Genomic DNA, 26,418 nt, shown 5'->3' with positions numbered 1-26,418 from the left:
ACGGGCCAATTTTCGAAGGTCCAGCGCGCCATTAGTGCCGGGCGGTGAGGCGCGGCAGCGGCAAGAGAACCGTGCCTGGCATTAATTATTGCATTGGTTTGCCATGGAGATCTTTGGATGATCAGGCGTTTATCGGGGGTGGTCTCTCATTCTCCTTGCTCCCATAGCCATGTCTCTGAGGAGGGCATGTCTAAGCTACCGTCATAGATCTTCTTTCAACCCATCTTTAGCTTCCCAGTAGGGATACCCGCCGCCATGGCTCAAAACTGGCATCCGGCCGTTCAGGTCGTCATCAACGGCCATCCTCAAGCGCAAGCTCATGCTCCCACCGGGCAGGCTCGCCGCTGGCAAAGGCCGTTGGCTGTGGAGGAGGCGTTGCAGTACTCTCCCATGTCCAGCTCGCCGATCTTCGGTTTAGGTCAGACTGAGATAAACCCTTTCTGTGAACAAAGTGAACTTTAACTAACTGATTGACTTGTCTCCTTAAGATTGCATCCTACGCCCGGACGTCGGTCGACCCCCCAATACGACCTCCATTAATCACATCCTTCAGTCCGGCCGTACAGCATTAACTCAACTCAATGGCGAAATCCAATCGGGACGGGATGAGTCGAATCGCTTGGAGACATCTCGGGAATACTTGCAGCAGTTGTTGGATGGTGATCAGTTGACCGAATTGTGAGCCTCATTAATGCTTCATTCTTATATCATATGCTCACCTATTCCGGTAGCAAGTTCAAGCTGCCGACAAGCTCGATTAGCGCTCAGCAATCACCTTCGACAGCGGCCAACGACCATGTCGCCAGCAGCAACAAGCTTGGCTCATTTGCGAAGATGATGTTGGACGCTACGGATATTGCTTTCCGATGTAGGGCTTATCGCTTCACAGGGGCTTCAGAAGTGAACTGACAATGTACAGATCCTACGCCTGATGATATAGAACCGCCGCAAAAGCCCACTTCCTTTAACGAAAAGCAACCTTCCGTCGCACATAGACCTGCACCCACACCCTCCTCCCGACCGAGTCAACAGACAAGTCAACTGTCGGTAGTCATCCCCGTCAAACCACTGCCACACCACATAGACGAACACGGCATGTCGAAGAAGAGAAAGCTTAATGCTGATGGGGGCGAGAATCTTACGGCCATCCGACTGAAAGACCAAAAGGAAGAGGCAGATGCTGCCCTAGTCAAGTTGCAGGACATGCTTCATGAGATCTTCGAGTCGGAGGATCAGCTCGACCCTAGTACATCCTCCGGTGCGGCTGCTGAACAGACAAACGTGGTTTTTACTACACCTCATGCACTCGAGGTGAGCGGACCTATCCTTTCGTCCGATGCCCATACGCGGCTACAGAAGGCAATCAAGAAAGTGGTTGGGTACAATCGCCTCCAGGATATCCCGTCGGACTATCTTAATAGGATCCAGAAGCTTTGTGAAAAGCCAATAATTGCTGCCCAATCGCCGGATCTGAGAATAGACGATCCCTCGAATGAGTCTGAAACACAGGATTGGTTAAGGAAGTTGGATGACATGCAAAATGCTCTTCTTGCTATTGGGAGTCTTCTACAAACGATGTCTGGGACCCAGACGGAACGAGACCTTTGTCCAGAGGATTTGATTGAAGCCATACCGAATGTTTTTAACCAAGTCTTTGATCACTGTATCATCCCGGCTGTCCAGGCACGTCCTGGAGGCAAGGATGCGAAGTATTTCGAGTTCTTCTCTGCTCAGAAACGGGTTCTTGGTTCATTAATCCAGCAAAGCAAAAAAGTACTTGCTCTCTTCGCAGATTTCCTCTCGCGGATTGACGTCTCAGAAGGAACAGTCACCGCCGCAGAGTTTTTCGCAGCTAAGTTAATATTCGTCGAGAACTCTCACACGGAGAAGGACTCTACTGTCGGTGTCCAAAAATACGAGTCGGTTCGACGTGGAGCCATGGATGTACTGGCCAAGATTTTCTCCAAGTATCCCGCCCAGCGCCCATACATCCTGGACGAAATCCTTGTATCACTCGAAAAGCTTCCATCTACCCGGCAGAGTGCCAGGCAATTCAAACTTGCCGACGGCAAGAACATCCAACTTCTGACTGCATTGGTCATGCAACTGGTGCAGACGACTGCTTTGGACGTACCCAATTCTAGGGCGTCTCGAATGAGGCGCAAGCCACCTGGATCGGCCGAAGATGAGGACGATGACGAAGTGCTTGGTGATAGCCAGGGAGTAGATGATGACCAGTCGAACATGTCCATGGAGCAGCTTGCAACGAAGGTTAACAGTCTGCATGATAACGCAGTACGCAGTGCCCAGTACATTGTTAAATTCATCGTTCAACGAGCGATGACATCTACCAAAACTGGCGATCAGCCTTATCGAAATATTTTCGATCTTTTTACCGAGGACTTGATTAGCGTCCTAGGTTCCACAGATTGGCCGGCTGCGGAATTGCTTCTTCGTATAATGGCCTCTCACATGGTTGGCATCGCCGAACAGGACAAAAGCTCTGCGACAGCGAAAAGCATGGCTCTTGAGCTTCTGGGATGGATGGGCTCTGCCATCTCTGATCTTATAGTGACTGCTCAACACCTGCTACCCGCCATGGAGGAGTCTGATAGCGATCTCAGCGAATCTCTTAAACAGCTGTTTGAAGAGTATTCGAGCCGTGCTCTGCATCCACAAGACCTCGTTGTCGCCGAAGGCCCTTATCGGATGACTCTTGAGTATTTTATTCAGGACCGCAGTGTAGACAACTGGCAGCTTGCTAGTGCTCGCGGGTTCTATCTCACTCAGTGGTCCAAGACCTTCTGTTCCGTTTACTATAACTCTGAAGACAAGGACGAAGTCATGTACGACGACGCGACTGAAGACCTGGTTTCACTCTTCTCCAATCTTTTCTCTGACCCATTATGGCTCGAGACGCACAGGTGAGTACGTTCTGTTAAGGCCCACGGCATCTTACTGATTCGTTTTCAGGCAATTCAACACCGTGCCTACAGCACATGGCAAGTTCGCATACATCCTGACTGTCTTGAACTCAGGGTTCTGCAAGGCTTTCGACACAATCCTCAAAGTTTTGCTCAACTCGATTGCCAGTGACCAGGCCAAAGTTCGGAGTCGTAGCTTGAAGAGTGTAATCTACATGCTTGAGAAGGATCCAAGTCTTCTCGATAGAGATGCTTCGGTCATGCGAGTAATTCTCCGCTGCGCCACTGACGCATCTCCAATGGTCCGCGATTCCGCGTTGTCTTTGATCGCAAAATGCATTGCATTGAAGCCGAAGCTGGAAGAGGACGGTTGTCGGGCTATCTTGACCTGCGCCGCTGATCCGACTGCCGGTGTACGGAAGCGCTGCATCGGACTGTTGAAGGATATCTACCTCAATACGTCGCGTACTGAGCTGAAGCTTGCGATCATGGACAGCTTTCTGCAACGTACGGGCGACTTGGAAGACAGCGTGGCGACTTTGGCGCGACAAACATTCGAGGAGATCTGGCTCACTCCCTTTCACGGACTCATCGACTCTGCTCAGGATGGCCCGAAACTTAAGGTCGGTCTTGATGAGAGGGTGACACTCATAGTCAGCCTGGTTCAGCGAAGTGAAACAGCGCTCGACACCTTGAACAACTGTCTTAAGAAGGTTCTATCTGAAACCTCTAAGACAGCGTCTTTGAACTTCAAAGTATGCAAAGCAATGGTCTCTACAATGTTCGAGAAGCTGGTCGAAGGTACCGATTCGACGAAGGAATTTCAGCAAGCGCTTTTGCAAACAATCACCGTTTTTGCAAAGGCCAACGCAAAATTGTTCCGGCCTGACCAACTGGAGACTTTGCATCCTTACATTGGACACCTGGCCACGGCGGAGGATCTTTTCCTTTTCCGCTCTGTGGTGGTCATCTACCGATGTGTATTGCCATATTTGTCGTCCGCCCACAATACTTTGTTGAGAGAGGTGCAAAACGACCTGTTTAAAAGCGTTGCCAAGCTTGCTCGCTCAGAGCTGAATGAAGTGATGGCGTGCCTCTGGACTATCAACGGAGTTCTGCACAATACTGACCGGCTGGTAAAGCTAACCATTTCCGTGCTGAAACCGATACAGCACTACAAAAACATAGATCTTTCGGATAGTGCAAACGCGGCAGTCTTAGCCAGAGCCAAAAGCTACATTCGCATTGCAGGCTGTGTTGGTAGACACTGCGATCTTGAAAAGTACGAGCCGCATTTCAAGAATGCTTTCCCGTCGTGGGGCGGGGGCTCAGTGGCTGGTCTAATGGTGGATGCCATTATACCCTTCACCGTTCAGAAACAGCCGCTTGAACTGAGAGTCATGTCACTGGAGAGTTTGGGATCGATTTGCCAGTCCTGGCCAGGACAATTCAGTCGTGATAACCCAAGGCAGATTCTGTCCATGGTCTTCAAGGAAGACAATCCGAGTCTGCAAAACATTGTGCTGAGGTCATTCTCGGAGTTTTTCGCAATGCACGAAGGCAAGGCCGAGAAGACCGTGCTACCTGCTGCTGAGATCGCCGAGCAAGAGAGCGCCACGCGACTAGGAGGGTCTTTGAAGGCCAGTGACAACGATGGTGCCGCTGCTTTGATTGCCCAGCACTTTTTGCGGAGCATGCTTCGAGTTGCACAATCGCGGCAGGACTCGTACGCTCTGACTGCTATTGAGCTGATTGCTAGTATCAACCGTCAAGGATTGGTTCACCCTAAGGAGTGTGCTGGCGTCCTTGTCTCGTTGGAGACATCAACTGTTCCAGCGATTGCGAAGGTTGCCTTTGATACTCACAAAATGCTTCACCAGCAGTACGAGTCGATGTTCGAAAGAGAATACATGCGTGCTGTTCAGGAAGCTTTCTACTACCAGCGCGATGTAGTCGGAGATCCCAGTGGTGCATCAAGCCGCCCGTACATTGCCAAACTTGCGCCGCTGTTTGATATCATCAAAATCAGCAACAGTCGTTATCAGAGAAAGTTTCTCTCGAATTTGTGCTCGAAAGTTGATTTTGAACTGAAAAAGCTTGAAGCCACTGGTGACCCGCCCGAGCATCTCTTACTGTCGCGTTTTGTGGCGCAGAACCTCGCATTCTTCGATTACAACCAACTGGCCGAACTCGTACCGACAATCGGCTGCATGGAACGCATTGTGTCTGCGACTGGGACAGTTGTCGCCCACTCGATTGAGACAGACATCTTTACTGCTAAGGCGGAGCCCACTACCGTGGAGGGAATGCCTGCTCCTGCACCAGAGGGTTCAGAAAATTTGGCACCCTTGCAGCAGTATAATCCCGCTACCCTGCGGCTTTTGGCTACTGCTGCTGCATCCCTTTCCATGCTCTGGGAAGCACGGACCTATCTCCGCCGCTTATATGGTGTCACAGCGAACGCACGTGTCAAAGAGGCCAAAGCTGCATCGAAGGAGCTCAGCAAGTCAGCCACGAAGGTCCACGGCGTGACTGGTGACAAGTTCTGGGATGCTATCGCTCGTAATATGAACGCCTTGAGCAGCGAGCAGAGCATGATCGATAAGTGCCGCGAGTTTGCAACTTTGCTTAACATCGACGACGAATTCAAGGTTGGAGGTGATGAAGATGCCGAAGGGGACAATCTGGACGCGGCCACCGACATGGATGACCCGGCAGCCGGTTGGGGCACAGCTGGTGGACCCCGGCCGGGGAAGCGCAAGAACTCCATGTCCGGACAGAGTCCTGTCAAGCGTCCCCGGGGCCGAAAGCCTGGCTCTGGTAAGAAACGGGCCAGTACGGAGCCAGGAGCAGAAGAGTCGGACTGGAATTAGAAGAGGTGCCGGGACCGTTGATCGGGTTGGCACCATGACCCGTGTATATTTTGGCTGTCTATTATCTACTTATCTACCCAAGAGGATGCATTTATGGGATCGGGACTGGCGTTCGAAATGCCGACGAGGTATTACTTACAACGGTGGGTGGGAGGCGTACTGACATTATTATTATTATATTCTTTCTTTCCTATGTGTGATGAGATGACCATATCTTTAAGACAATACCATATGCCTAGTAACTAGATGAAATTAAATAAACAAACAATGAGAACAAACAAAAATAAGATGGTGTATTAACTACCTAATTCTGTATAACATTTCCGATCGAGCAAATGGCGCCAAGCCGGGCCCTGCAGGCCGAGCGGGTCCAAGTGGGCTTGGCCAGATGACGTCGAGGTGCAGTGGTTTCAAAGTGTTGTTCTTCCTCCTTGAATCTTCCCTCTTCTTCTCGCAGTCGGTGTGTCTCTTTCGCTGTTCTTTTCCACGGCCACTTTGGTGTCATCCTTTCTTGTTACTTTCCTCCTTTCCTCTTTCCCGTGCCATTGAGTACCTTCGCGGGCCGATTGTCTCCAGCCTGGCCCCTTCGCAGTGACCGCTCGTTCCTCCTGTCAGCTTAGACGCCATGAGCGCGGCGCTGCTCCGGAGTCGTCCGGACCCTCATGCCTTGAAAAGAATAGCCCTTCTATCTCGTCGCTATCAGTCTTCGAAGTCTCCAGCATCAGCAGGCCTCGCTGCCTCCCGAACCCGGTTACCTCATCGCACCGCGACAGCTCAATGCTTGGCGTCGCGTGCCTTTTTCAACCCGCAATACACCGTCCGGCATAACTCTACAATCCCTGAAGCCAGCGAACCTCCTCGGAGGTCCTCCTTCCGCAATGCCATTTTCAAGTCCTTTGCCTACTGCGGCGGCTTCATTGTCATGAGCGGTGCTGCCGTCGTGGCGTTCTTCATCTACGATGCATCCACCTACCGCGAACACTCGAGTGCGGAAGATATCCCCGTTTCGGAATTGGCGCTAAATCCCCGGCGCGGTGGACCTAAGAACCTCCCCATCGCGGAGGTCTTGCTTGGAGATAGTGATTCGGAGGCTAAGCTGGGGCAGAAGGACAAGCCCCGTCTGGTCATCCTGGGTACAGGTTGGGGTAGCATCGCGCTTCTGAAGCATCTCAACCCTGGCGACTACCATGTCACGGTCGTGTCCCCTACCAACTACTTCCTGTTCACTCCGATGTTGCCGTCTGCGACTGTGGGAACTTTAGGATTGAGGTCGCTTGTTGAGCCAGTTCGTCGGATCGTGCAGCGGGTGCACGGGCATTTCCTCAAGGGTGAGGCGCAGGACGTTGACTTTTCCGAGAAGTTGGTCGAGGTGTCTCAACTTGATGCCAATGGCAAGGAACAGAGGTTCTATTTGCCTTATGATAAGCTAGTAATCGGTGTTGGTACGTTCGAAGCTTGTTTTTCTTCCGTTGGAGTTATATTCCGTGAAACTAATTCTCCGATTCTATAGGTTGTGTTACCAACCCTCACGGCGTTAAGGGACTCGACAACTGCCACTTCCTGAAGTCGATCGACGATGCCCGGAAGATTAAGAACAAGGTTTTGGAGAACATGGAACTTGCCTGCCTGCCGACGACTAGTGATGACGAGCGCAAGCGTCTCTTGTCCTTTGTTGTTTGCGGTGGAGGCCCGACGGGTGTTGAGTTCGCCGCGGAGCTGTTCGATCTGCTCAATGAGGACCTTCTTTACTCCTTCCCTAAGATTCTCCGGAACGAGATCTCCGTGCACATTATCCAGAGCCGTAGTCACATCTTGAACACTTACGATGAAGCGCTTTCTCGCTATGCTGAGGTCAGTTCAGGGTCCCAGTTCATCGCATCGCAAAAGTTATCATTAACTGACTGACCGCACAGTCCCGTTTCGCTCGCGACCACGTCGATGTATTGACGAACGCCAGAGTGGCGGAGGTCCGCGACGACCGAGTCCTCTTCACGCAAGAGGAAGATGGCAAGCGCATCCTGAAGGAGATCCCCATGGGGTTCTGCCTGTGGTCCACCGGTGTCGGTACGTAATTACATTTTCCAATAACTCGACAGAAACACTCACACTTCAACCAGCCCGTGCCGATCTCTGCAAGCGCCTCTCCGACAAACTTGAATCCCAGAACAACAAGCACGCCCTGGAAACCGACTCTCACCTTCGTCTCATTGGCGCACCCCTCGGTGACGTCTACGCCATTGGCGACTGCTCCACCGTCCAGAACAACCTCGCCGGCAACATCATGTCCTTCCTCCGCACCATCGCCTGGGAGAAGGGCAAGGATCCCGAGAAGCTGCACCTGACCTTCCGCGAATGGCGCGAAGTAGCAACCCGCATCCGCAAGCGTTTCCCTCAAGCCTCGAACCACCTCCGCCGTCTGGACAAGCTCTTCGAGCAATACGACAAGGACCAGTCCGGTACTCTTGAGTTCGGCGAACTCTCCGAACTCCTGCACCAGATCGACACGAAGCTCACTTCCCTGCCTGCTACTGCGCAGCGCGCGAACCAGCAGGGCGAGTACCTGGGCCGCAAGCTGACTAAGATTGCGGCTGCATTGCCGGGTATGCAGGCCAACCAGATCGACTATGGTGATCTGGATGAGGCATGCTACAAGGCTTTCAAGTACAAGCACTTGGGAAGTCTGGCATACATCAGTAACGCTGCTATCTTCGACTTTGGCGGTTTGAACTTTAGCGGTGGTGTCCTGGCGATGTACCTCTGGCGCAGTGTTTACTTTGCTGAGAGTGTCAGCTTTAGAACGAGGTGTATGTTGGCCATGGATTGGGCCAAGCGGTCGTTGTTTGGTAGAGGTAAGTTGTTTATTCCCTCAATTCTATCCTTTCTTTCTTCTTTATAGTATCAAATTGCTAATGGGTTGTTTAGATCTCATGAGCTTCTAAATGTGCTTTCCTTATGTCCATCTTCAGCGGTGATGCGTATTTGATATCCTGATCGATTGCTGTCACCGGACTGAGGGTCATATATTATCATGGCCTTCAGTCATCACACTACCACCATTTCTATATCTTCTACTTATGCCCTATGATCAGCTACTTAGTAAATAGCAGAATATTTCTTTTTCTTATGTAGCATTGAGTGTCACTGCTCAAGCCTATATGGATCTAGTGACAATCGTAGAATTAGCATGAAGACGTTGGTTCTATCTCCGCACTTATCTGCATATGAGATCACCAATCATGCATTCATGCGGAGTATGTTTCCATGACCAAACATCATAGTCCGACTGTGGAATAGCACTAGGCATATCGCTTTTTCTCCCCTCTTATGTCCCTTTTTCTTTGATTATCTCTCCATTTGCCACGCGGGGAATCAACTCGGAACATCTACACTCCGGATTATCTTCATTGCTTTTCCTCCGGCGTACCTAGAATGGTATATCTCATCATGATAATTCGCAACGGCTGATCCCAACTTAATTGAGTAACAAGTACCATAAGAATCCTTATTGTTAGACCAAAAGAGATGGAGTCCTGCCTATCTATATAAGGACAATCTTCTGCCCACATGCAAGCAGCCAACTTCCGATTAAGTCTCCCACCCCTTTTAACATACAGCTACTTTGAGGTACATGATTGCTCACCGGGTCAGTATTAATCTGCCGCGTACTGAGAGGCTTCGGGGCTTCACACCCGCCCCTGTCTTTTCAATTGAATCTTGTGCGAGGGTAATTGAATAGAAAATTTATATTGCTTATTCCTTGGTATAATACCCCGCTCTCTAACCTCATTTGGGCTCTGTGTAGACTTCATACTTGTTACCCTGGCTATTTGTGACATTGTTATTACTCTAAGACTGGGTAGTATGTCTAATAACTAGGTGGTTTTTGGATGTCAACGCTCACTAATGAAAGGTAGATTTCTTTGGAAGAGAAAGGATAATTTGCTTGGACTAATGTCTTCCAAGCCAAGGCCTGATATCTCCAAAGCAGCAGTAACGAAAGCACAGTGAGCTTTTATATTCAATAGATTGTAAGCATACCAGTGTAGCACTGCAGGTTTCAAATGAAGCGGCGACCATCTGTAATGATGAAGTCTGCCTGCATATTCCATCAATCACGTGTGTGTCTCATTACCTTACTATTCCCTGTTTTGGAACAGTTGCCTTTTCTTGTGTACCTTGTGTGCCCTCAAAGATTCACTAGACCTGTCTGCCGTTTTGATAGCCATAGCCAGAGAAACAAAAATAGTAATAGTAGCTCAATAGGGCTTCTACCATCTATAACAGAAGGGATCATTCTCCCCTTGTTGTACGATTATCTTTCCCTATCTCATCTTCATTCTAAACACCCCTCTCAGAATTATACAACAGAAACCCATCAATAAAGTCTACTTACTCGACACCATCAAATAATCAAAATGAAGCTTTACTCAATCATCTCTATTGCCCTTCTCATTACCGCTGTGGCAGCCTCGCCCCTGCCCCAGACAGGAGGGGATCCTCGTAGCTTTAGGCATCGAGTGGTAAGGAACCAACCCCCGCCACCTTCCAATCCAGTGTAATAATCTACTATCTACTACTATATAGTAGTATATAGTCTTACTACCAATTGACATATGGTTACTGATGTTCATATAGTGTATATTTCTCCCAAATAAGGAGAAGACAACTCGATGTGCTAAGCTTTGCGACGCCACGTTTGGAAACCTCTCTCAATGCCAGAAGTTTAGTAGATGTTAGAGAACTACTGATAGTTACTTCACTTCTACTTATAAAAGTATGGTGGTGGAATTCAGGCTGTGTTTTCTTGTAGACTTCAGTTATTATTGTTATCATCATTGTCATCATCATTATCACCACTAAACTATCCTACCAGTACTACTACTAGCCTCTCTACGCTGTGAGATAATAATAACTGTTGGTAGAATCCAATTTGTCCGCCTATAGCAGCAGCAGCAGTTTCTATAAGGACCACTTGTACAACTGAATGTTTGGCTAGACTTCTCAGATTAGATATCTATTTCCTAAACTCCTACCTGATCCTACTGTAGTAGGTCCAAGTTAGTCTAATAGGGTTAATCAATCTTTAAGGCCTAGTCAGCCCCACCAGGAAAACTCACTTGCCCAATGTACCTTTGCATGTGGCAAAGCTGGGATTTGAATCAATCATATTGCTTTACTTTGTATTGCATTAGTGTAACAAGTGCCCTTGCGAAAATTTCATTTTCTCCTTTTCTGTGTTCAGTGTCAGTTTGCTTAGAAAGGAGCAATGAAGCGTTTATACCACCATAGATAAGGAGACTTGACTCTGCAAAGATGCTAATCAGAGATAGTGATGAGAAGTGGCTGTATGGAGGCATAAGTTGAATAATAATGTTCATTGCCTTTCCCTTATACTTAGACCGTTCAGTGCTTGCTTTTTGATCTTCAAATATAGTTCAAGATACTCCAGAGCTGGGATTGGTCTTGTTTCAGTTCAGCTCCTGTTTGCTTTTTCCTGAGACATCCCTTTTGGGCATATTCAGTGTACCATGGGGTCATCGCTAACTAGATTCACGTAGTACTATTGGTATACTACTACCGCGTAGTGTTGTTTTCCGTAGCCAGTAACATACATTCATACAGCTGCGGAGCTTCTATTGTTGCTGTTGGCAATGAACTACTTCAGCTATCTTCATCGTCTATATAAAGACACCACTGCCCTCCCAAGTCTACAGCTCATACTGTTCATATCCTCATCATCCTACAGACATCTAAATCTAGTTTCAATCAACCACTCATTCAAAATGAAGCTCTTTTCAATTATCTCTACCGCTTTTCTCATTACTGCAGTAGCAGCCATCCCTTCGATCAACGAAGCCGAACACCGTGGCATTCATCAAGGCATGAAGCGAGAGGATGCGGACAACAGGAGATACATAGTATGAAGCCATTCAACGAACCATTGCGTGCTTCTTTGTTTTGTTTAAGTTATCACTGTCTTCTCCGACCTTCCACTCCAATCGTATCCTCGTTGTTTATCGTGTAACTGATCTATGATACTACTAGTGTCCAAGCGACGAGGCTAACCGGTGCTGTGACATCTGTATACTCACTTCTCAGACTGGTTGGAATGTACCAACTTGCTGCACCAATTGTGGATGTACCAAGAACTTTTAGTAGTGGTGTTGGTGGTGGTGTGTGAGTGTTATATTCTATAGGTTTCGTGCCTTGACATAGGTTTTCCCCTATCGGATGACTATAGGTTTCTCTATGTTATAATGTGAATACAAAGGCTTTATTTGATCTGGATGACATGTTTAATTGAGTAGTGTATGCTACCTTTAACTACTGCTGGACGAGGACAGATTAGCTTATAGATAAGCAATAAGTAGGTTGGATCTCTACTAGATCAGGCCTCGAATCTTTGTCACCTATGATAAAATACACTACAAAACAGAATAATATTACAGAGTAAATGTTTCCCGAGCTGAGCCACTCTTGGGGGCTGTGGCTACCCTTTTTTCTTTACACTCCTTAATTCCCAGGTCAGCTTGTGCTATGCCACTAGTTCCTTGAGCCCTATCTCAGCCGCAGCTACCCAATAGACTACGTATTTTTATTATATAAAAGCACTAAATTTGCTACCGAACTACATAGGAGCATTTTCCATGGTCAATACATTATTGAACTAGCTATTACATAGTATGTTCATGGAGGAATTATATAGAAGCCTTTTTCACCACTGGGATCGTGAAGTGGTACAGACACTAGGCTTTATCTATCTGCATGTGAATCTCGTAGTAAGTATATGACAGATCTATGCAATGCCAGTGCATGCTAAAGCTCTTCTCTATCATCTCCACTACCTTCTTCATTGCCACGGTTTGAGTGTGTTTTTTTATTTTTTATTTTTTATTTTTTATTTTTTTTTTATTTTTATTTTTTTTTTCTCTCTACTAGAGTAGTTGTGCTTGTGTACATAAAGCTTTTAAAATGTAAAAAGAAACAAAACAGAATTGTTGTGTTGTCAGCTAGTTCCACTAGTCCAGATAATCAAATAGATATCGGCTCCAAACCCCCGGTCAAAATCGTGTCTTTCCTCTGATCCGCATGCGTCGCTTTGAAGACCTCATACTTCCTATCATGCCAATTCGTCGCCGTCACCAACTCCCCATTACTATCCACAAACGTGGCACTGTTTGACGGTCGCAAGAAATACGCAATGGTATACCGATCAACCGTCTGTCCCTTTGCAGGGACCACACGGTGGAGACAAGAGCGTAGCTTCTTCTGCGAAAGGAACCGCAGAGAATCACCAACGTTGATCACGGCGCATCCGCGACGAGGTTCGACGAACTTCCATTGTTCTTCTTTTTGACCCTGGTCTGCGGCAGATAGGACCTGGAGTCCCCATTGGTCGGTGAAGAGGACGGTGATACTGCCGATATCGGTGTGCTTGTTGTGTCCGATTTGGTGGGATTCGAGATCGGGCTCTTGGTATGGGTATTTGAGGAGGACGAGGGTTGAGTTGGAGTCTTCTTTGTCTTGGTGGAAGGTCTCGAGGGCTGAAGACTTGTCGAGACCTAATTCGGAGGATAGGCAGATGAGGAGGCGGAGAGCGATTTGGTTGCATGCTTCGAGGTAAGACTCGAACATTCCTTTGCGGACTTGGAGATAGGGTGGGGGGTTTGTTGCTCCTTTTTTGATGCCCATGTGAGAGACCTGTCGTATATGCATTAGTCAATACTAGTTTGTGTGAGAAGACCGTGAATGTACCTTCAAAGTTTCATAAGCGTCTCTGGTATTCTCACGAACACCCGCAAAGATTCCAGTTGGCTTGTAGCTAGACGGTGGGAATATCACGTCAGTCATATATACATACCATAGGAGAAGGATCGTGGTGCTTACCCATCTGTATAGTTGGACGAGAGTACTTCTTGCTTCACCTCATCAGGCTGGCCAAACCACTCGCGCATAAAGTCATACATTTCATCCACCTTCCGGAGAACAGCAGGATTCACTTCTCCATCTGTCATATCGAGGTAGAAGAACCCTTCATGAATACACGCCTCGAGGAGTCTTCCAACTTCTTTAGGATCACCACTCTGCAGAGCACTGTATCGGATGGTTCTCAGAGGTGCAATTGGAAGGTCTGCTGCTAGCAGTGAAGGTCCATCCTGCACAGAGCCCATTTTGAAAACGTAGGTAGAGATGTTCTAAGAGAAGTTTATGACTTAAGAGGGGAATTGGTTAACTGATGATGCGAGAGTTGTTCTCATTCCAAACAAGGGTCCTGGTAACATAGGGCCTTTTTATAACCCTCATTCTCGCCATCGCTCACGTAAACCGCATGAGGGTGGTAGGGCAAAGCCTAGATGGCGACATCTTCTTTTCTTGCCTCATTAACAATGGCAATTAGGTAAAAGCTGCTGAGAGAAGGGAAGCAAGACCACGAGAAGGAATGTCTCGTCAGTATTCGTTGGAGGTATGTCTCTGCATTGCATACTGCTCGAGATCCGTAGCAATGATTTCCTAGAGCTGACCTACTAGGGTAATTGCAGAATTGCCACCGTATTGCAGAAGATATCCAACCAAGCTTCCTGATTAGTTTCAGCTACATGCAGGTTGCAAAACTTCTCCGAGACACAAGTGGAGTGCACGGTGGCTAGCTGGATGAGCTTAGGCCTCGGGGTCTGACCTGGTAAGGATTCAATCATGAAGAAATAGACTAATGCACCAGGAAGAAGACGCAAGCGAGATTGTTCCTGAGCATAAAGAGGGGTAAGTAACCCCTCTCAATCTGACTCGCCACTCAATTTCCCAGCTGAATACCAAAACGAAAAAAAAGAAAAGAAAACAAAATGGCTGACATCAAGGGATGGGGAAAAGCTTCCGCGCTGTCCGACTTTCGTGTTCTCTCCTTTGACTGCTACGGCACTCTGGTAGACTGGGAAAGCGGCTTCATCCAAGCCCTTCAACCACTTCTCTCGCAACTCCCAGACACACATCCGCTCAAATCATCCACCCCTGAGATCCTCTCTATTTTCCAAAAGATCAAAGCGCACATCTTCAAAGCGCAGCCAACCCTACTGTACAGTCAACTCCTCCAACAAGCGTACATTGCGCTTGCGCAGTCCCTGAGGGGCACCGGCGACCCCGATCCCAGCAGCACCTCGCTTGAAGCTGAGAGATTTGCAGCGAGCATCCAGAATTGGGAGGCATTTCCCGATACTCGTGATGCACTACAGCGTCTGGGGCGGCACTTTCGCTTGGTGATTCTTTCCAATGTCGACAACGTGTCCTTTGGCAGGACCCTGCAAGGACCACTGGAAGGGGTCAATTTCGATGCGGTCTATACCGCGGAAGACATCGGGTCGTACAAGCCCGATCACCGCAACTTTGCATACATGTTCTCGCGTCTGCATGCAGACTTTGGGGTCCAGGAGGGGGAGGTGCTGCATGTGGCGCAAAGTTTAGTGAATGACCATGTTCCTGCCAAGGAGCTGGGCATCACGTCGGCGTGGATTACGAGACGAAAGGAGGGTCAGAAGGGGATGGGAGGGACCTTGCAGGATCTGAGGGAGAAGGTTGCCTTTTCGTGGAAATTCGCGGATTTGAATGAGCTGGCTACTGCCGTGGAGATGGAACGACAGGGCTAGTACTACATGGGATTGCTGTACGTATCTCGTAAGATGCATTAGTAATGCTGCCAATTGGACCTGGCCACAAGATCTAGCTTAGTTTAGTTGAAGGGGCAGATCTTCAGCTGAAATCCCTTGTCGTTATTGTGCATATAGTACTCTACGCGATGTTACCTTGCAATATACTATTCTGGGTTATCTACTGCAAGCAAGTATACTAATCACGCACCGGTGCTGTCGATGGAGCTAACAGCATTTCTGGTAATGAAGAGAGGGGAGATCGATAAAAGGTGCGGAGCACTATATCTGCAATACTACCTGGCTACACCATACTTGCCCCAGATTAGATTAAGTTATGCATGCATGCTGCGAAGCTAAAATAGGGGGGTTGCACCGCAGACTCCAGGGAGCTGAAAACTTCAAAGTCGAGATGCCGTGCGAGCCGATCCGATCACACCATTTTTGCCACAAGATCAGCTAAACATGCATACATGCTGTGATACTCCGAGGGAAGGAAAAGAAAGGGAGCGCAAATAGGTCACAATGCTGACGGGGTTGATTTTTGAAAGGATATAGGTGAGTCAATAGCCGGACGCTTTCCCAGATAAAAAGGAAGTTGTATCTAATCATATCTCATCTAATCTCATCAGTACAGCAGAAACAATATCCCATTGACTTGGTCTATTTCCTTTCTACCAATCTTGATATACTACATTAAAAAACATGACACGAGGACCTACCAATAGACCGGTCCGGATCGCCGGCTGTGCCGGAGGAAACACCGATCGCTGGGATGCAATTAAATCCTTTGCCAGCGACCCCAGCATCGACGCTATTATTGGAGACTGGCTATCCGAGTCCAACATGGTTGGGACTGCAGCGATCAAGGCGCGAGATCTCACGGAAGAGAACGAGCAGAATCGCTCAAAGGGCGCCTATGCTAAAGAGTTCCTGCAATGTTTCGAGCCTGCCATCGCAGACCTAAGCGCTCATGGGATGAAGCTCGTGGTCAATGCGGGTGCGTCAGATACAGAGCTTCTTGCAATTGAGTGTCAAAAGTTAGTCCAGCGGAACGGACATGGAAACCTCCGCATTGCGTGGATTGAAGGCGACGATGTGACGGACGTTTTGCTTGAACAGAGGAAGAAGGGCGACGAAGACTACCCTATTCGACTCTCGGGTAAATCGTTGTCGGAGGTCGATCCCAGTTTTGTATTTGCGCAGTGTTATCTTGGTGGATGGGGCATTGCGAAGGCTCTGGCTGAAGGTGCGGATATTGTCATTTGTGGGAGAGTCTCGGATGCTTCTCCTGTGGTTGGTGTTGCAGCGTAAGTTTTCCACGGTCGCGATTATTCTTTTCAAGCTGATCATGATATTTCGGTTCTGACACAACTGCAGGTGGTGGCATGGGTGGTCTGAGAACAACTATGATGAACTCGCGCGAGCATTGATTGCTGGTCACCTTATCGAGTGCTCTGGGTACGCCACTGGTATGTCCAACATCATTTTCTGCCTCCATGCAGGATTCAACTAACACATCAAAGGCGGTAACTTCACCGGATTCAAGTCGCTCCTGAAAGCAGGAAAACATCTCAAGCTCGGATTCCCCATTGCAGAGATCGAAGCCAACGGCGAGTTCACAATCGCCAAAGAGAAAAACACCGGAGGATGCGTGACAGTTGAATCACTGACATCGCAACTGATATATGAAATCCAAGGCCCATGGTATCTCAACTCCGACGTCGTTGCTGACCTGACAGGAGTGAACCTGGAACAAATTGCCCCAGAACAAGTTCGGGTAACAGGCATTGTGGGCATGCCACCTCCCCCAACCACAAAACTAGGGTTCACCACTTTCGGAGGATATCAGGCCGAGTTTCATGCTTTCATGACGGGACTAGATATTGACGAAAAGTGCAAGTGGACCGAAGAGCAGATCCGAGAGGCAATCGGTGAGGATATCCACCGGTTCACTCAACTGAGATTCCATCGTATTGGGTCCCCGTCCCTCGACACTACCTGTCAGGATCATGCCACGGTGATGTTCCGTGTCTTTGCGCAGACTAAAGACCCGGAGATCTTGCGGACAGATGTGCCTAGAGGTTTGTTCAGATGGTGCATGTCGACGTTTCTTTCTAGTTGTCCGGTTGGTCATCCTACTTTATCACTAGTCTTCCTGTGGCTAAGATCTTATAGGCCCTAACCCCCAGCAACGACCCCCGACAAGTCCACGCAAAGCCATACTACAACTATAACACGGGACTCATTCCCCAATCTGTCCTAAAGCATAGAGTACATCTCCTCGCGGCCGATTCTAAGAAAGTCATCACAATCGACCCACCCAGCGTAATCCAAACATACGGCACCCAGCCCTCCCACGAAACAGACAACCCCGTTGATATCTCCACCTTCGGAGAGACCGTCAAAGCCCCCCTGGGCTCCATCGTCTACGGCAGAGCCGGCGACAAAGGAGCCAACTGCAATGTGGGCTTTTACGTGAAACACCAAGATGAATGGGACTGGCTTAGGACATTCCTTACGACGGACAAGATCAAGGAGCTGCTGGGACCGATTGAGTATTCCGGGAACCAAATCGACAGATTCGAAATCCCTGGTGTCAGAGTGGTGCATTTCTTGCTCCATGATCATCTTGATCGGGGGTATAATTCGTCTTCGAGTTGTGATGTTCTGGGGAAGAATACGTGCGAGTTTCTGCGGTCGAAGACGGTTTATGTTCCCAAGGTGTTTTTGCAGCGTTATTAGTTTGCATTCAGCTGGTGCAGTATGCTGCGGTTGCTTATGATGGGGTTGATGCCATGTTGTGCATGTTATTCGGACTTCTAAGGAAATCCTTGAAAGAACTTATTAGTATTATCTGAACAGTTGATGTTCACTCTCTGAGAATACGGGCCAGTTTTCTTCCTGGAAGAGAATTGCTGCTACTACTACTACTACTACTATATATATCTGAAAAGAATTTGAATGGTGATGTATTGACAGACTTAAATGGTACCAGTAGTAATTAATCTGCTTTTCCTCCCAGTAGCAGTAGTCCTGAATTACTAGAACCATGCCATTTATAGACAAAAGTTCGGTCGATATATATATATTTCTTTGGTTCTACTGGCAGTTGTCGGCACATCGCTTGAATATGTAGTCCATCTGCTGATGAAGCTAGCAGATTTGTTCCTAGCATAGGATTCAACTACTACTGTCCGATTTGTGGAACAGAACAAAGTCAACTCTTATGTACACGGCGCTTCATGGGGCTCCTTATACCCGCGTAGTATATGCCACGGAAGGCTAGAGACAGCGGAGGGGAGCCTTTCGAGGCTTTCCTGAATAGAAATCTACAATTGACTGCTTCTGAGTAAACAAAAGTACCGTGCTGTCAACTATATACGATTGATAGTGTAGCGATTGTTTAGCATATCCAATCATGGTGGTATGATGTTGATTTGTCCCGTGCCCCAACCCATAGCTTGACATTGCTGCAGGGTAGGCGACTGCAACGTGGTTAACTACTAGGTAACCATGGGTTTGTTACGAATAAGCCAATTGAAGAACCGCTTGGGTCTGTTTCGATTGCTAAAATTCAATCCGTTCCGCACACAAAACTGTCAGCAGAGACCAAATGCCAAGTCATGATATGTTATGTATCCCCATATTGAACCGTAGATGTTACAAGAGGGCCGTTGAATTTGACACCTGCTGGTAGCCTGCACCCAAACGCCGTGCTCAATGGTGAACGAAGAAATTCGTGTGGTGATACGTGAAATGGAAATATTATGTACCAGGTGATCGCAGATCGAATCCTGGATTTATGAGATCATGGGGTCGATATCCCCATTATTGGTCATTACGGTGTCGTTAGAGCCATTGTGGCTAGCACTGGTCGAACTGGCCAAGGGATTACTGTTGTGGGTGGTGGGGTTATCGCCCAGTCCGAGGTCCAGCTTCTCGGGTATATCCTTCTTAGCCTCCCGGGCTTTCTGTTCGGCCCACGCGCGCAATTTGACCAGGTTGCGTAGCCGGGCCTCTTTACGAGCGCCTTGATTCAGCAGGATGGCTTCGTTGACGCGGTTGGCTATGTCCTTACGAAGGTCGGGGTGTAGTAAAGGGGCAAGTGACGGGGACAGGCTATCCATCGGGAAGATCAAGAGTGCCAGAGTCCTCTCAAGATCCTCAAGGAACTGTGGGTTGGTGGGTGCCCGCGGTGCGAGTTGCGAGGTCGCGAACTCAAGGGCAGGGCTGATGTCGCCATCGGGGGAAGAGGTGCATGAGCGAATCAACTCCACTAGCTGCAGTCGCAGCAATGCGAAATGTAAAGGGGCATTTTCATCTAGGATCTAAGCCGGTCAAGTCAGCAAAAAGCTATGAAATAGGTGTTATGACAAGTAACGGCATGTTTGTCTTGCTGCTCATACTGAGGACTGAAGATGTTTGTTTATCAACAAACCCCAAAAGGGATGTTCTGAGTGGTGCATGAAACGTCGTATAATCCTTGCAACGAGGGTGGGTGGGAAGGGGATGAGATAGAAGGATTGTCTTACCTGTGGGTTGAGCTCATTGATCTTCTCAATGGCAACTTGGATATTCCCAGAATGGATTGCAGTACGAATGTCAACTCTTTCCTGAATCGACTCGATATCTGCTCTGGGTTGGATGTTGGCCTCTAGTGCGAATTTCTTCGCAGCAGCTGGGTAGCCGTTGGTGATTAGGTAATCCATGACTAGATAATTGATATCACTTTAAGAGGACAGTCAGCATTTGAAGTCCATCTGGCAAATTTGTGGATGACAAGGCAAAGTCAAACGAAGGGTTCAGAAACACAAGTCAATATATTCTCCTCAGTTGTTTTTCAGAGAGATTCCCAACTTGATTTCAAGGTACATCATGCAATCGTGGCGCGCGACGGAAAGGTGGGGTAAATCACTCACGTTTTGGATGGTTTCACCTCCTCGACCTTCCGTTCGAACTGATGCCATGTTGGCGTCGTCGAGGAAGAGGGAGACATCTGCTTCCTGTTAAAACCAGGCAACCACGCGGCACACACGGCATGTCAGGACGCATACGTAATTGGCAGAGGACATGGTGAAGAGCTTAGTGGATGCGGAATTTCGCAGTAGGATGTCAAGTGACCTGGTAGCGAGCAAGAGGCCGTCTGTGAAGATGGAAAGCTTCGCAGACGGGAGCCATTAGGATGCTCGGGGCAAAAGAGTGAGTGAAGAGAAGGAGAGAGAAGAAGAAAAAGAAACGGCGGGAAGGAAGAGCTCTATTTAAAGGAAGAAAAAGCGGCGGGTGTTAGGTCACGTTCACCAGCTAAGCCTAAAGCCGCAAGCGAAGGTCACGGCCCCGCCTAGTCCCAATCGGGGCAAGCGCCGATCACTTGGTCCCTTTTGGAATTGGAGTGTATCGCCGAAGTCTCTCTTATCGGTTCCAAAGCTTGTGTCGCCGGCGCTTCTTTGCTGCTGGTCGTCCTAACTGAATTTTGCTTTTGTTCCCCCCGGTTATGATCAGGCCGGCCTGTCACTAGTCCCCTTCGTTTCGGCAGGTCAGTTCTTCGGTGAGGGTCGGCAAGATGCAGTCAATCTCCCCTGTATACTCGTCCGCGACAGACAGGCGCTACTCTCCACCATGGGCGGATTTGAGTATCATCGGTATCGCAGGCAGCTCCGGCTCCGGCAAGACCTCGGTGGCCATGGAGATTGTGAAGTCCCTGAATCTTCCCTGGGTTGTGATTCTCGTAATGGTATATGCGACCGCTTTCATAATTGTTTAGCCTAATAAATCCTTCCACTTCGTGTTCTCTAACGGCGGTGTGGTATAGGACTCCTTCTACAAGAGCTTGTCCCCAGAGGATCATGCCAGAGCCCACCGCAATCAATATGACTTTGACTGCCCGGAGTCTCTGGACTTTGATGTCCTGGTCCAAACGCTAAGGGATTTGAAGCAAGGGTACGATCTATGAGTCTCTTGTTGTAGTTTCTGGTGGGGCACGTGCCATATATGGAAGCTGACAGGCTATCTAGAAAGAAAGCAGATATCCCCATTTACTCGTTTGCAGAACACCAGCGTCAGCCTGAAACGAGTACCCTGTATTCCCCTCGCGTATTGATCCTGGAGGGTATTTTGGCCTTGCATGACCCGAGGATCATGGAGCTTTTAGATGTCAAGGTAAGTTCCGCCCGTCCTTTAGATCTGAACCGTCGCTCATGTTATCTACTAGATCTTTGTTGAAGCAGACATGGATGTTTGTCTTGGGCGCAGAAGTCAGTTTAACCTACTACTCAACCGTTTGGTACTGCTCTAACGGAGAGGAAGCTAGTCATGCGCGATGTTCGCGAAAGAGGAAGAGACGTCGAAGGAATTGTCAAGCAGTGGTTCACTTATGTGAAGCCCTCATACAAGCAATACGTTGAACCCCAACGAGCTGTGTCTGGTATGTACGACTTCTCCATAAGCTGAATCAGGTCTGACAAGCTCCAGACATCATCATTCCCCGCGGTATCGAAAACCGAACGGCCATTGGTAAGAGTGTCTGCTCCTTCTCCCTTGGACCAACACACTAACTCCGGTTTAAGAAATGGTTGTGCAGCATATTCAGCGCAAGCTTGATGAGAAATCAGAGAAGCATAATGCAGAGCTCAACCGACTTGGTCTCATCGCCTCGGAAGAGCAGTTATCTTCTAACGTCTTAATGATGCCTCAAACACCACAATTTGTTGGCATGAACACCATCCTCCAGGACCCGACAACGGAACAAGTTGACTTTGTGTTCTACTTCGACCGCCTTGCCGCTTTACTGATCGAGAAGTGAGTTAGCCTGGGCGTCGTTGTACTTTGCGCACATCGCGCGAGTTTGTCAAATCATAGCTTACATGTTATTTACTGCACAGGGCTTTGGATATGACCAACTACGTATCACAAGCAGTGGATACACCTCAATCGACCACCTATGAGGGCTTGAACCAAGCTGGTGTAGTGTCTGCCGTCGCAATTCTGCGCGGAGGCTCTTGCCTCGAGACCGCGCTCAAGCGCACCATCCCTGATTGCATCACTGGTCGTGTGCTGATCCAGACCAATGAAAAGAACGAAGAACCCGAGCTTCACTATCTCAAACTCCCGCCCAATATTGAGAACCACGAAAACGTCATGCTCCTCGACCCTCAAATGTCCAGTGGAGGTGCTGCACTGATGGCGGTCCGTGTTATGATTGACCACGGTGTCCAAGAGGACAAGATTATTTTTGTGACCTGTGCTGCAGGCAAGATCGGACTGAAGCGACTGACCACAGTGTTCCCTGGAATTAAGGTTATAGTTGGTCGCATTGAGGAAGAGCGCGAACCTCGGTGGATTGAAAAGAGATATTTCGGCTGTTGAGTGACGGTCATGGTCTAAGCGTGGGGTATATGAGCTGTGGAAATAGGCCTATATATATGCATCTCACTACATATACATGATATAATGAAAAAAAACTCTATAAAACACAATTTGAGCATGTGTAGCCGCTAAATCAGACGACGGAGTTAACCTGAACCTTCGGAGAAACGCACGGACCACATCCAAGGCTCGCCGAAGAATCTTTGGTTCCGCCGCCAGAAAATTATCCATGATCATCACTTTTTCAGCAATCACCTTAACCAGACGATCCACTCTTCTTCTATTACCAGAGGGTGTCGAACTACTTATTCTATACATTCCTATCTGAATAAAACTTCATTGCCGACAGGCGTGCCACCATGCCTGACCACAAAAAGAAAGGCAAGAAGGCCGGCGCCGCCAAAAATGACTCCGGCTCGGTGATCAGTACGTATCCTACCATCAATCCATTCTAATCTCTCAAAGCGAGGATGTAACACATAACTAACCCATTGTCTTTGCTGCAACTAGCCGACCCTAGATTCGCCAACATCCAAACCGACCCTCGCTACCGTCTCCCCAGCAAACGCCAAACCCATGTTAAGCTCGACAAGCGTTTTGCGCACATGTTGCGCGACAAGGATTTCTCCCGCAACGCCGCAGTCGATAGGTACGGCCGGAAGCTCGCCAGCGACGACACCAAGAAACAGCTCGAGCGATTCTACCAGCTGGACGAGGATGCGCAGGAGGGAGAGGAAGATGAAGAAGAAGGCGAGGACGAGGAAGACGATGGTCTTGAAGACGCCAGCGTTGCAGATGACGAGGAGGTGCTTAGAGAGCTGAGAAAGGCAGAGTCGTACGACCCGGCGAGAGATGGAGGATTCGATGAGTCTTCGTCCTCGGAGGAGGAGAGCTCCGACGAGGAAGATGAGGACGAAGAGGAGTTCGAAGGTTTCGGCGAGGAGCTGGAATATCCTGATAAGCAGCGGGCGGATGTGCCTACTGGCGATGTTACGGATCGCATTGCGGTGGTGAATTTGGATTGGGACAATATCCGCGCCGAGGATTTGATGGCTGTCTTCTCCAGTTTTGCGCCGACTGGTGGGAGGGTGTTGAAGGTCGCTGTTTATCCCAGTGAGTTTGGCAAGGAGAGGATGGAGAGGGAGGAGACGGAAGGGCCGCCTAGAGAGATCTTTGCGTCGAAGAAGGGTGGTGACTCTGATGATGAGGATGAACTCGACTCTGATGAGGAGGAAGAGAAGATCAAGCAATCTATGCTGAAGGAGGACAAAGGCGAGGAGTTCAACTCGACACAGCTACGGAAGTATCAGTTGGAGCGCCTACGTTACTTCTATGCTATCTTGACTTTCTCGTCTAGGGACGTGGCAAAGCACGTTTACGATTCCGTCGATGGTGCTGAGTACTTGTCTAGCGCCAACTTCTTCGACCTCCGCTTTGTGCCTGAGGACACTGACTTCTCTGACGATACGCCCCGCGACGAGTGCACACGCATCCCCGATGGGTACCAGCCGAACGAGTTCGTTACCGATGCGCTGCAGCACAGCAAGGTCAAGCTGACCTGGGATATGGAGGATAAGTCGCGCAAGGAAGCTCAGGCTCGGGCCTTCCGGGGTAGTCGCAAGGATATCGACGAGAACGACTTGAAGGCTTATCTGGCTAGTGATAGCTCCGATGATGAGGAGGATGAGGGTGGTGTGGAGATTGTTGATACTACGCGCGGGGATGGGGAGACAAAGAAGGTGTCTAAGAAGGAGGAAGAGAAGCAACGTCTCCGAGCTCTACTTGGTCTTGGTGCGGAGCCTACCCCTTCGTCCAAGTCCGATGGTCCTGTTGGTGAGATGGAGGTTACCTTCACTTCCGGTCTGGCTGGTGGCCCTAAGGGCGACAGCATCTTCGAGAATGAGCCTGAGAAGGATGAGACTACGATCGAAAAGTACATTCGTAAGGAGCGTGAGAGAAAGAAGCGCAGAAAGGAGAAGCTCAAGGCCACCAAGCGTGGTGAGGATGGCGAGCAGGAGGATGATGCCGCTGATGCCTCGGATGCTAAGGAACAGCCCCAGGAGGACGACTTGGGCTTTGACGATCCCTTCTTCGACGACCCTAGTGGCAAGGCTACTGCTGCTGCTCGTCGTAAGGAAGAGAAGCGCAAGAAGCGGGAGGAGCGTGCAGCGGAGGAAGCTGCGGCCGCAGCCAAGCGGGCGGAGCTGGAGCTGCTCATGATTGACGACAACAACAAGCCTGGCATCAAGCACTTTGATATGAACGAGATTGAAAAGGCGGAGAAACAAGCTCGCAAGAAGAACAAGAAGGGCAAGAGTAAGGGCAAGCAAGTTGAAGCTCCCAAAGACGACTTCGAGATGGAAGTCACCGATCCTCGTTTCGCTCGACTCTACGAGAGCCACGAGTTCGCCATCGATCCCACCAACCCCCGATTCAAGGCGACTTCGGGTATGAAGGCTCTGTTGGAGGAGGGTCGCAAGCGACGCAGGGATCGGGATGATCATGCAGACGAGGAGGATGCTCCTCGTGAACAAAAGAAGAAGCAGAAGAAGAGTGCGTCCAAGGAGGGCGGATCGGATGATCTGAAGAAGCTGGTCGAAAAGGTGAAGCAAAAGACCAAGCGCAACTGAATGGCTTGTACTATATTTAGTTGACTACCTACTACCCCTACTACTTCTCAGCTATCACGAAAGCGTCATCACTGGGATGACGATGCAGATACCATTGGCTAAAAGGTTCTTGTGTTTAATTTGAGAGATTTTGAGCGTCTGCCTATGATCTGGACGGCAATGTCATTGTTTGTTCCTTGTGTACCCCTGCGCTGTAGCTTACCGTATTATCATTCGACCTATCGCTGTGGCTCTCATTAGTCCAAGCTACTTCCCCCCTGATTCCACCATGTATAACCCATGACGGGCGTAGGCGAGTCATTACAGACAATGTATAGATCCGGCATTCACGGAGGAAATCCTGGTGAATCAGAGTTGGGTTGAAGGGCGTTGGAATCCCGACTGGCGCAGATTCCCGCCCAAACGCTGCCTAGCTCATGCAACATGAGGTGATTGTGTGACGGATTGGGCCGTGTGCAGGGGGGCAGTCGAGCGCTGACAGGCCCAAAAGGCCGTGAAGTTGCAGGCGATCGGCCGCGATGAGATGAGGCTGAGATCATGTGCGGTACGGCCAGCTTCACCGCCCTTTCGGGAACTCGTCGCTGTTTCTTCCCCAATATTCCCCTCCTCCTCCCTCCCTCCCTCTTCTCTTCCCTTCCCTTCCCTTCCCCTCTGGCCAATTCATTACCCCCCCGGTCCTGCCAATTCTCTCCCACTTGTTTGCGTCTCCCTCCGCAGTGGGAAGTCGCTCTAAATTCATCTGGATCGATTGGCTTCGATTGCATCCCCAGTGACTTAATTCTTTCCGGCCCAATTGGCGGCTGACTAACCCCCTTCTGGACACGGGCTGTCACTACTACCACTAGTTCACTACTATCACTTCCTTTTCCGACTACTTACTTTGCTTCACTTACCACTCCTATTACTGCCTATCCCCCCTGCAAGTGGGCGTGTCTGGCCTCCACAGTCAAAGAAGGCCTCCCCGTTCATTCCTTCTGGATGGCTTGAT

At 49.1% G+C, this 26,418-nt stretch overlaps 8 protein-coding genes across 8 annotated transcripts; 6 read left to right on the top strand and 2 right to left on the bottom strand.

Annotated features, from left to right (window-relative positions):
- Positions 1-255: 255 nt before the first annotated feature.
- On the top strand, positions 256-5,996 carry BO79DRAFT_166134 (putative sister chromatid cohesion protein Mis4; the record flags this gene model as incomplete). Its single annotated transcript, XM_025679297.1, has 5 exons — positions 256-418; positions 489-678; positions 732-868; positions 920-2,924; positions 2,974-5,996. 5 exons carry the CDS (start codon positions 256-258, stop codon positions 5,795-5,797), a joined length of 5,319 nt encoding a protein of 1,772 aa, XP_025543399.1. The 3' UTR covers positions 5,798-5,996.
- Positions 5,997-6,259: 263 nt separating this feature from the next.
- Positions 6,260-8,920, top strand: BO79DRAFT_187882 (putative NADH-ubiquinone oxidoreductase 64 kDa subunit). Its single transcript, XM_025680567.1, has 5 exons — positions 6,260-7,239; positions 7,308-7,648; positions 7,711-7,861; positions 7,915-8,646; positions 8,720-8,920. The coding sequence occupies exons 1-5, from the start codon at positions 6,423-6,425 to the stop codon at positions 8,734-8,736; spliced, it is 2,058 nt and encodes a 685-aa protein (XP_025543398.1). The 5' UTR covers positions 6,260-6,422; the 3' UTR covers positions 8,737-8,920.
- Positions 8,921-12,829: 3,909 nt separating this feature from the next.
- On the bottom strand, positions 12,830-13,968 carry BO79DRAFT_242880 (gibberellin 20-oxidase family protein; the record flags this gene model as incomplete). The annotated part of the gene is made up of 3 exons (XM_025685239.1): positions 12,830-13,498; positions 13,553-13,619; positions 13,685-13,968. 3 exons carry the CDS (start codon positions 13,966-13,968, stop codon positions 12,830-12,832), a joined length of 1,020 nt encoding a protein of 339 aa, XP_025543397.1.
- Positions 13,969-14,637: 669 nt separating this feature from the next.
- Positions 14,638-15,435, top strand: BO79DRAFT_187876 (HAD-superfamily hydrolase; the record flags this gene model as incomplete). Its single annotated transcript, XM_025680566.1, has 1 exon — positions 14,638-15,435. One exon carries the CDS (start codon positions 14,638-14,640, stop codon positions 15,433-15,435), a length of 798 nt encoding a protein of 265 aa, XP_025543396.1.
- A 705-nt stretch (positions 15,436-16,140) lies between these two features.
- On the top strand, positions 16,141-18,180 carry BO79DRAFT_187872 (acyclic terpene utilization AtuA family protein; the record flags this gene model as incomplete). The annotated part of the gene is made up of 4 exons (XM_025680565.1): positions 16,141-16,745; positions 16,816-16,907; positions 16,962-17,563; positions 17,614-18,180. The coding sequence occupies 4 exons, from the start codon at positions 16,141-16,143 to the stop codon at positions 18,178-18,180; spliced, it is 1,866 nt and encodes a 621-aa protein (XP_025543395.1).
- Positions 18,181-18,898: 718 nt separating this feature from the next.
- BO79DRAFT_166117 (uncharacterized protein) lies at positions 18,899-20,614 on the bottom strand. Its single transcript, XM_025679296.1, has 3 exons — positions 20,358-20,614; positions 19,971-20,166; positions 18,899-19,766 (listed from the first exon to the last, which is right to left on the bottom strand). The coding sequence occupies exons 1-3, from the start codon at positions 20,432-20,434 to the stop codon at positions 19,239-19,241; spliced, it is 801 nt and encodes a 266-aa protein (XP_025543394.1). The 5' UTR covers positions 20,435-20,614; the 3' UTR covers positions 18,899-19,238.
- Positions 20,615-20,880: 266 nt separating this feature from the next.
- On the top strand, positions 20,881-22,858 carry BO79DRAFT_166115 (uridine kinase family protein). The gene is made up of 8 exons (XM_025679295.1): positions 20,881-21,169; positions 21,248-21,375; positions 21,450-21,594; positions 21,647-21,689; positions 21,746-21,859; positions 21,907-21,948; positions 22,002-22,233; positions 22,317-22,858. Exons 1-8 carry the CDS (start codon positions 20,999-21,001, stop codon positions 22,798-22,800), a joined length of 1,359 nt encoding a protein of 452 aa, XP_025543393.1. The 5' UTR covers positions 20,881-20,998; the 3' UTR covers positions 22,801-22,858.
- A 197-nt stretch (positions 22,859-23,055) lies between these two features.
- BO79DRAFT_284814 (pre-rRNA-processing protein ESF1) lies at positions 23,056-25,607 on the top strand. The gene is made up of 2 exons (XM_025688289.1): positions 23,056-23,226; positions 23,311-25,607. Exons 1-2 carry the CDS (start codon positions 23,160-23,162, stop codon positions 25,428-25,430), a joined length of 2,187 nt encoding a protein of 728 aa, XP_025543392.1. The 5' UTR covers positions 23,056-23,159; the 3' UTR covers positions 25,431-25,607.
- Positions 25,608-26,418: the final 811 nt, after the last annotated feature.

Source organism: Aspergillus costaricaensis (assembly GCF_003184835.1).
Source record: "Aspergillus costaricaensis CBS 115574 unplaced genomic scaffold BO79scaffold_4, whole genome shotgun sequence".
Classification (NCBI taxonomy): domain Eukaryota; kingdom Fungi; phylum Ascomycota; class Eurotiomycetes; order Eurotiales; family Aspergillaceae; genus Aspergillus; species Aspergillus costaricensis.
The sequence above is the reverse complement of the archived record's forward strand: the minus strand, read 5'-3'. Positions and strand labels throughout refer to the sequence as shown.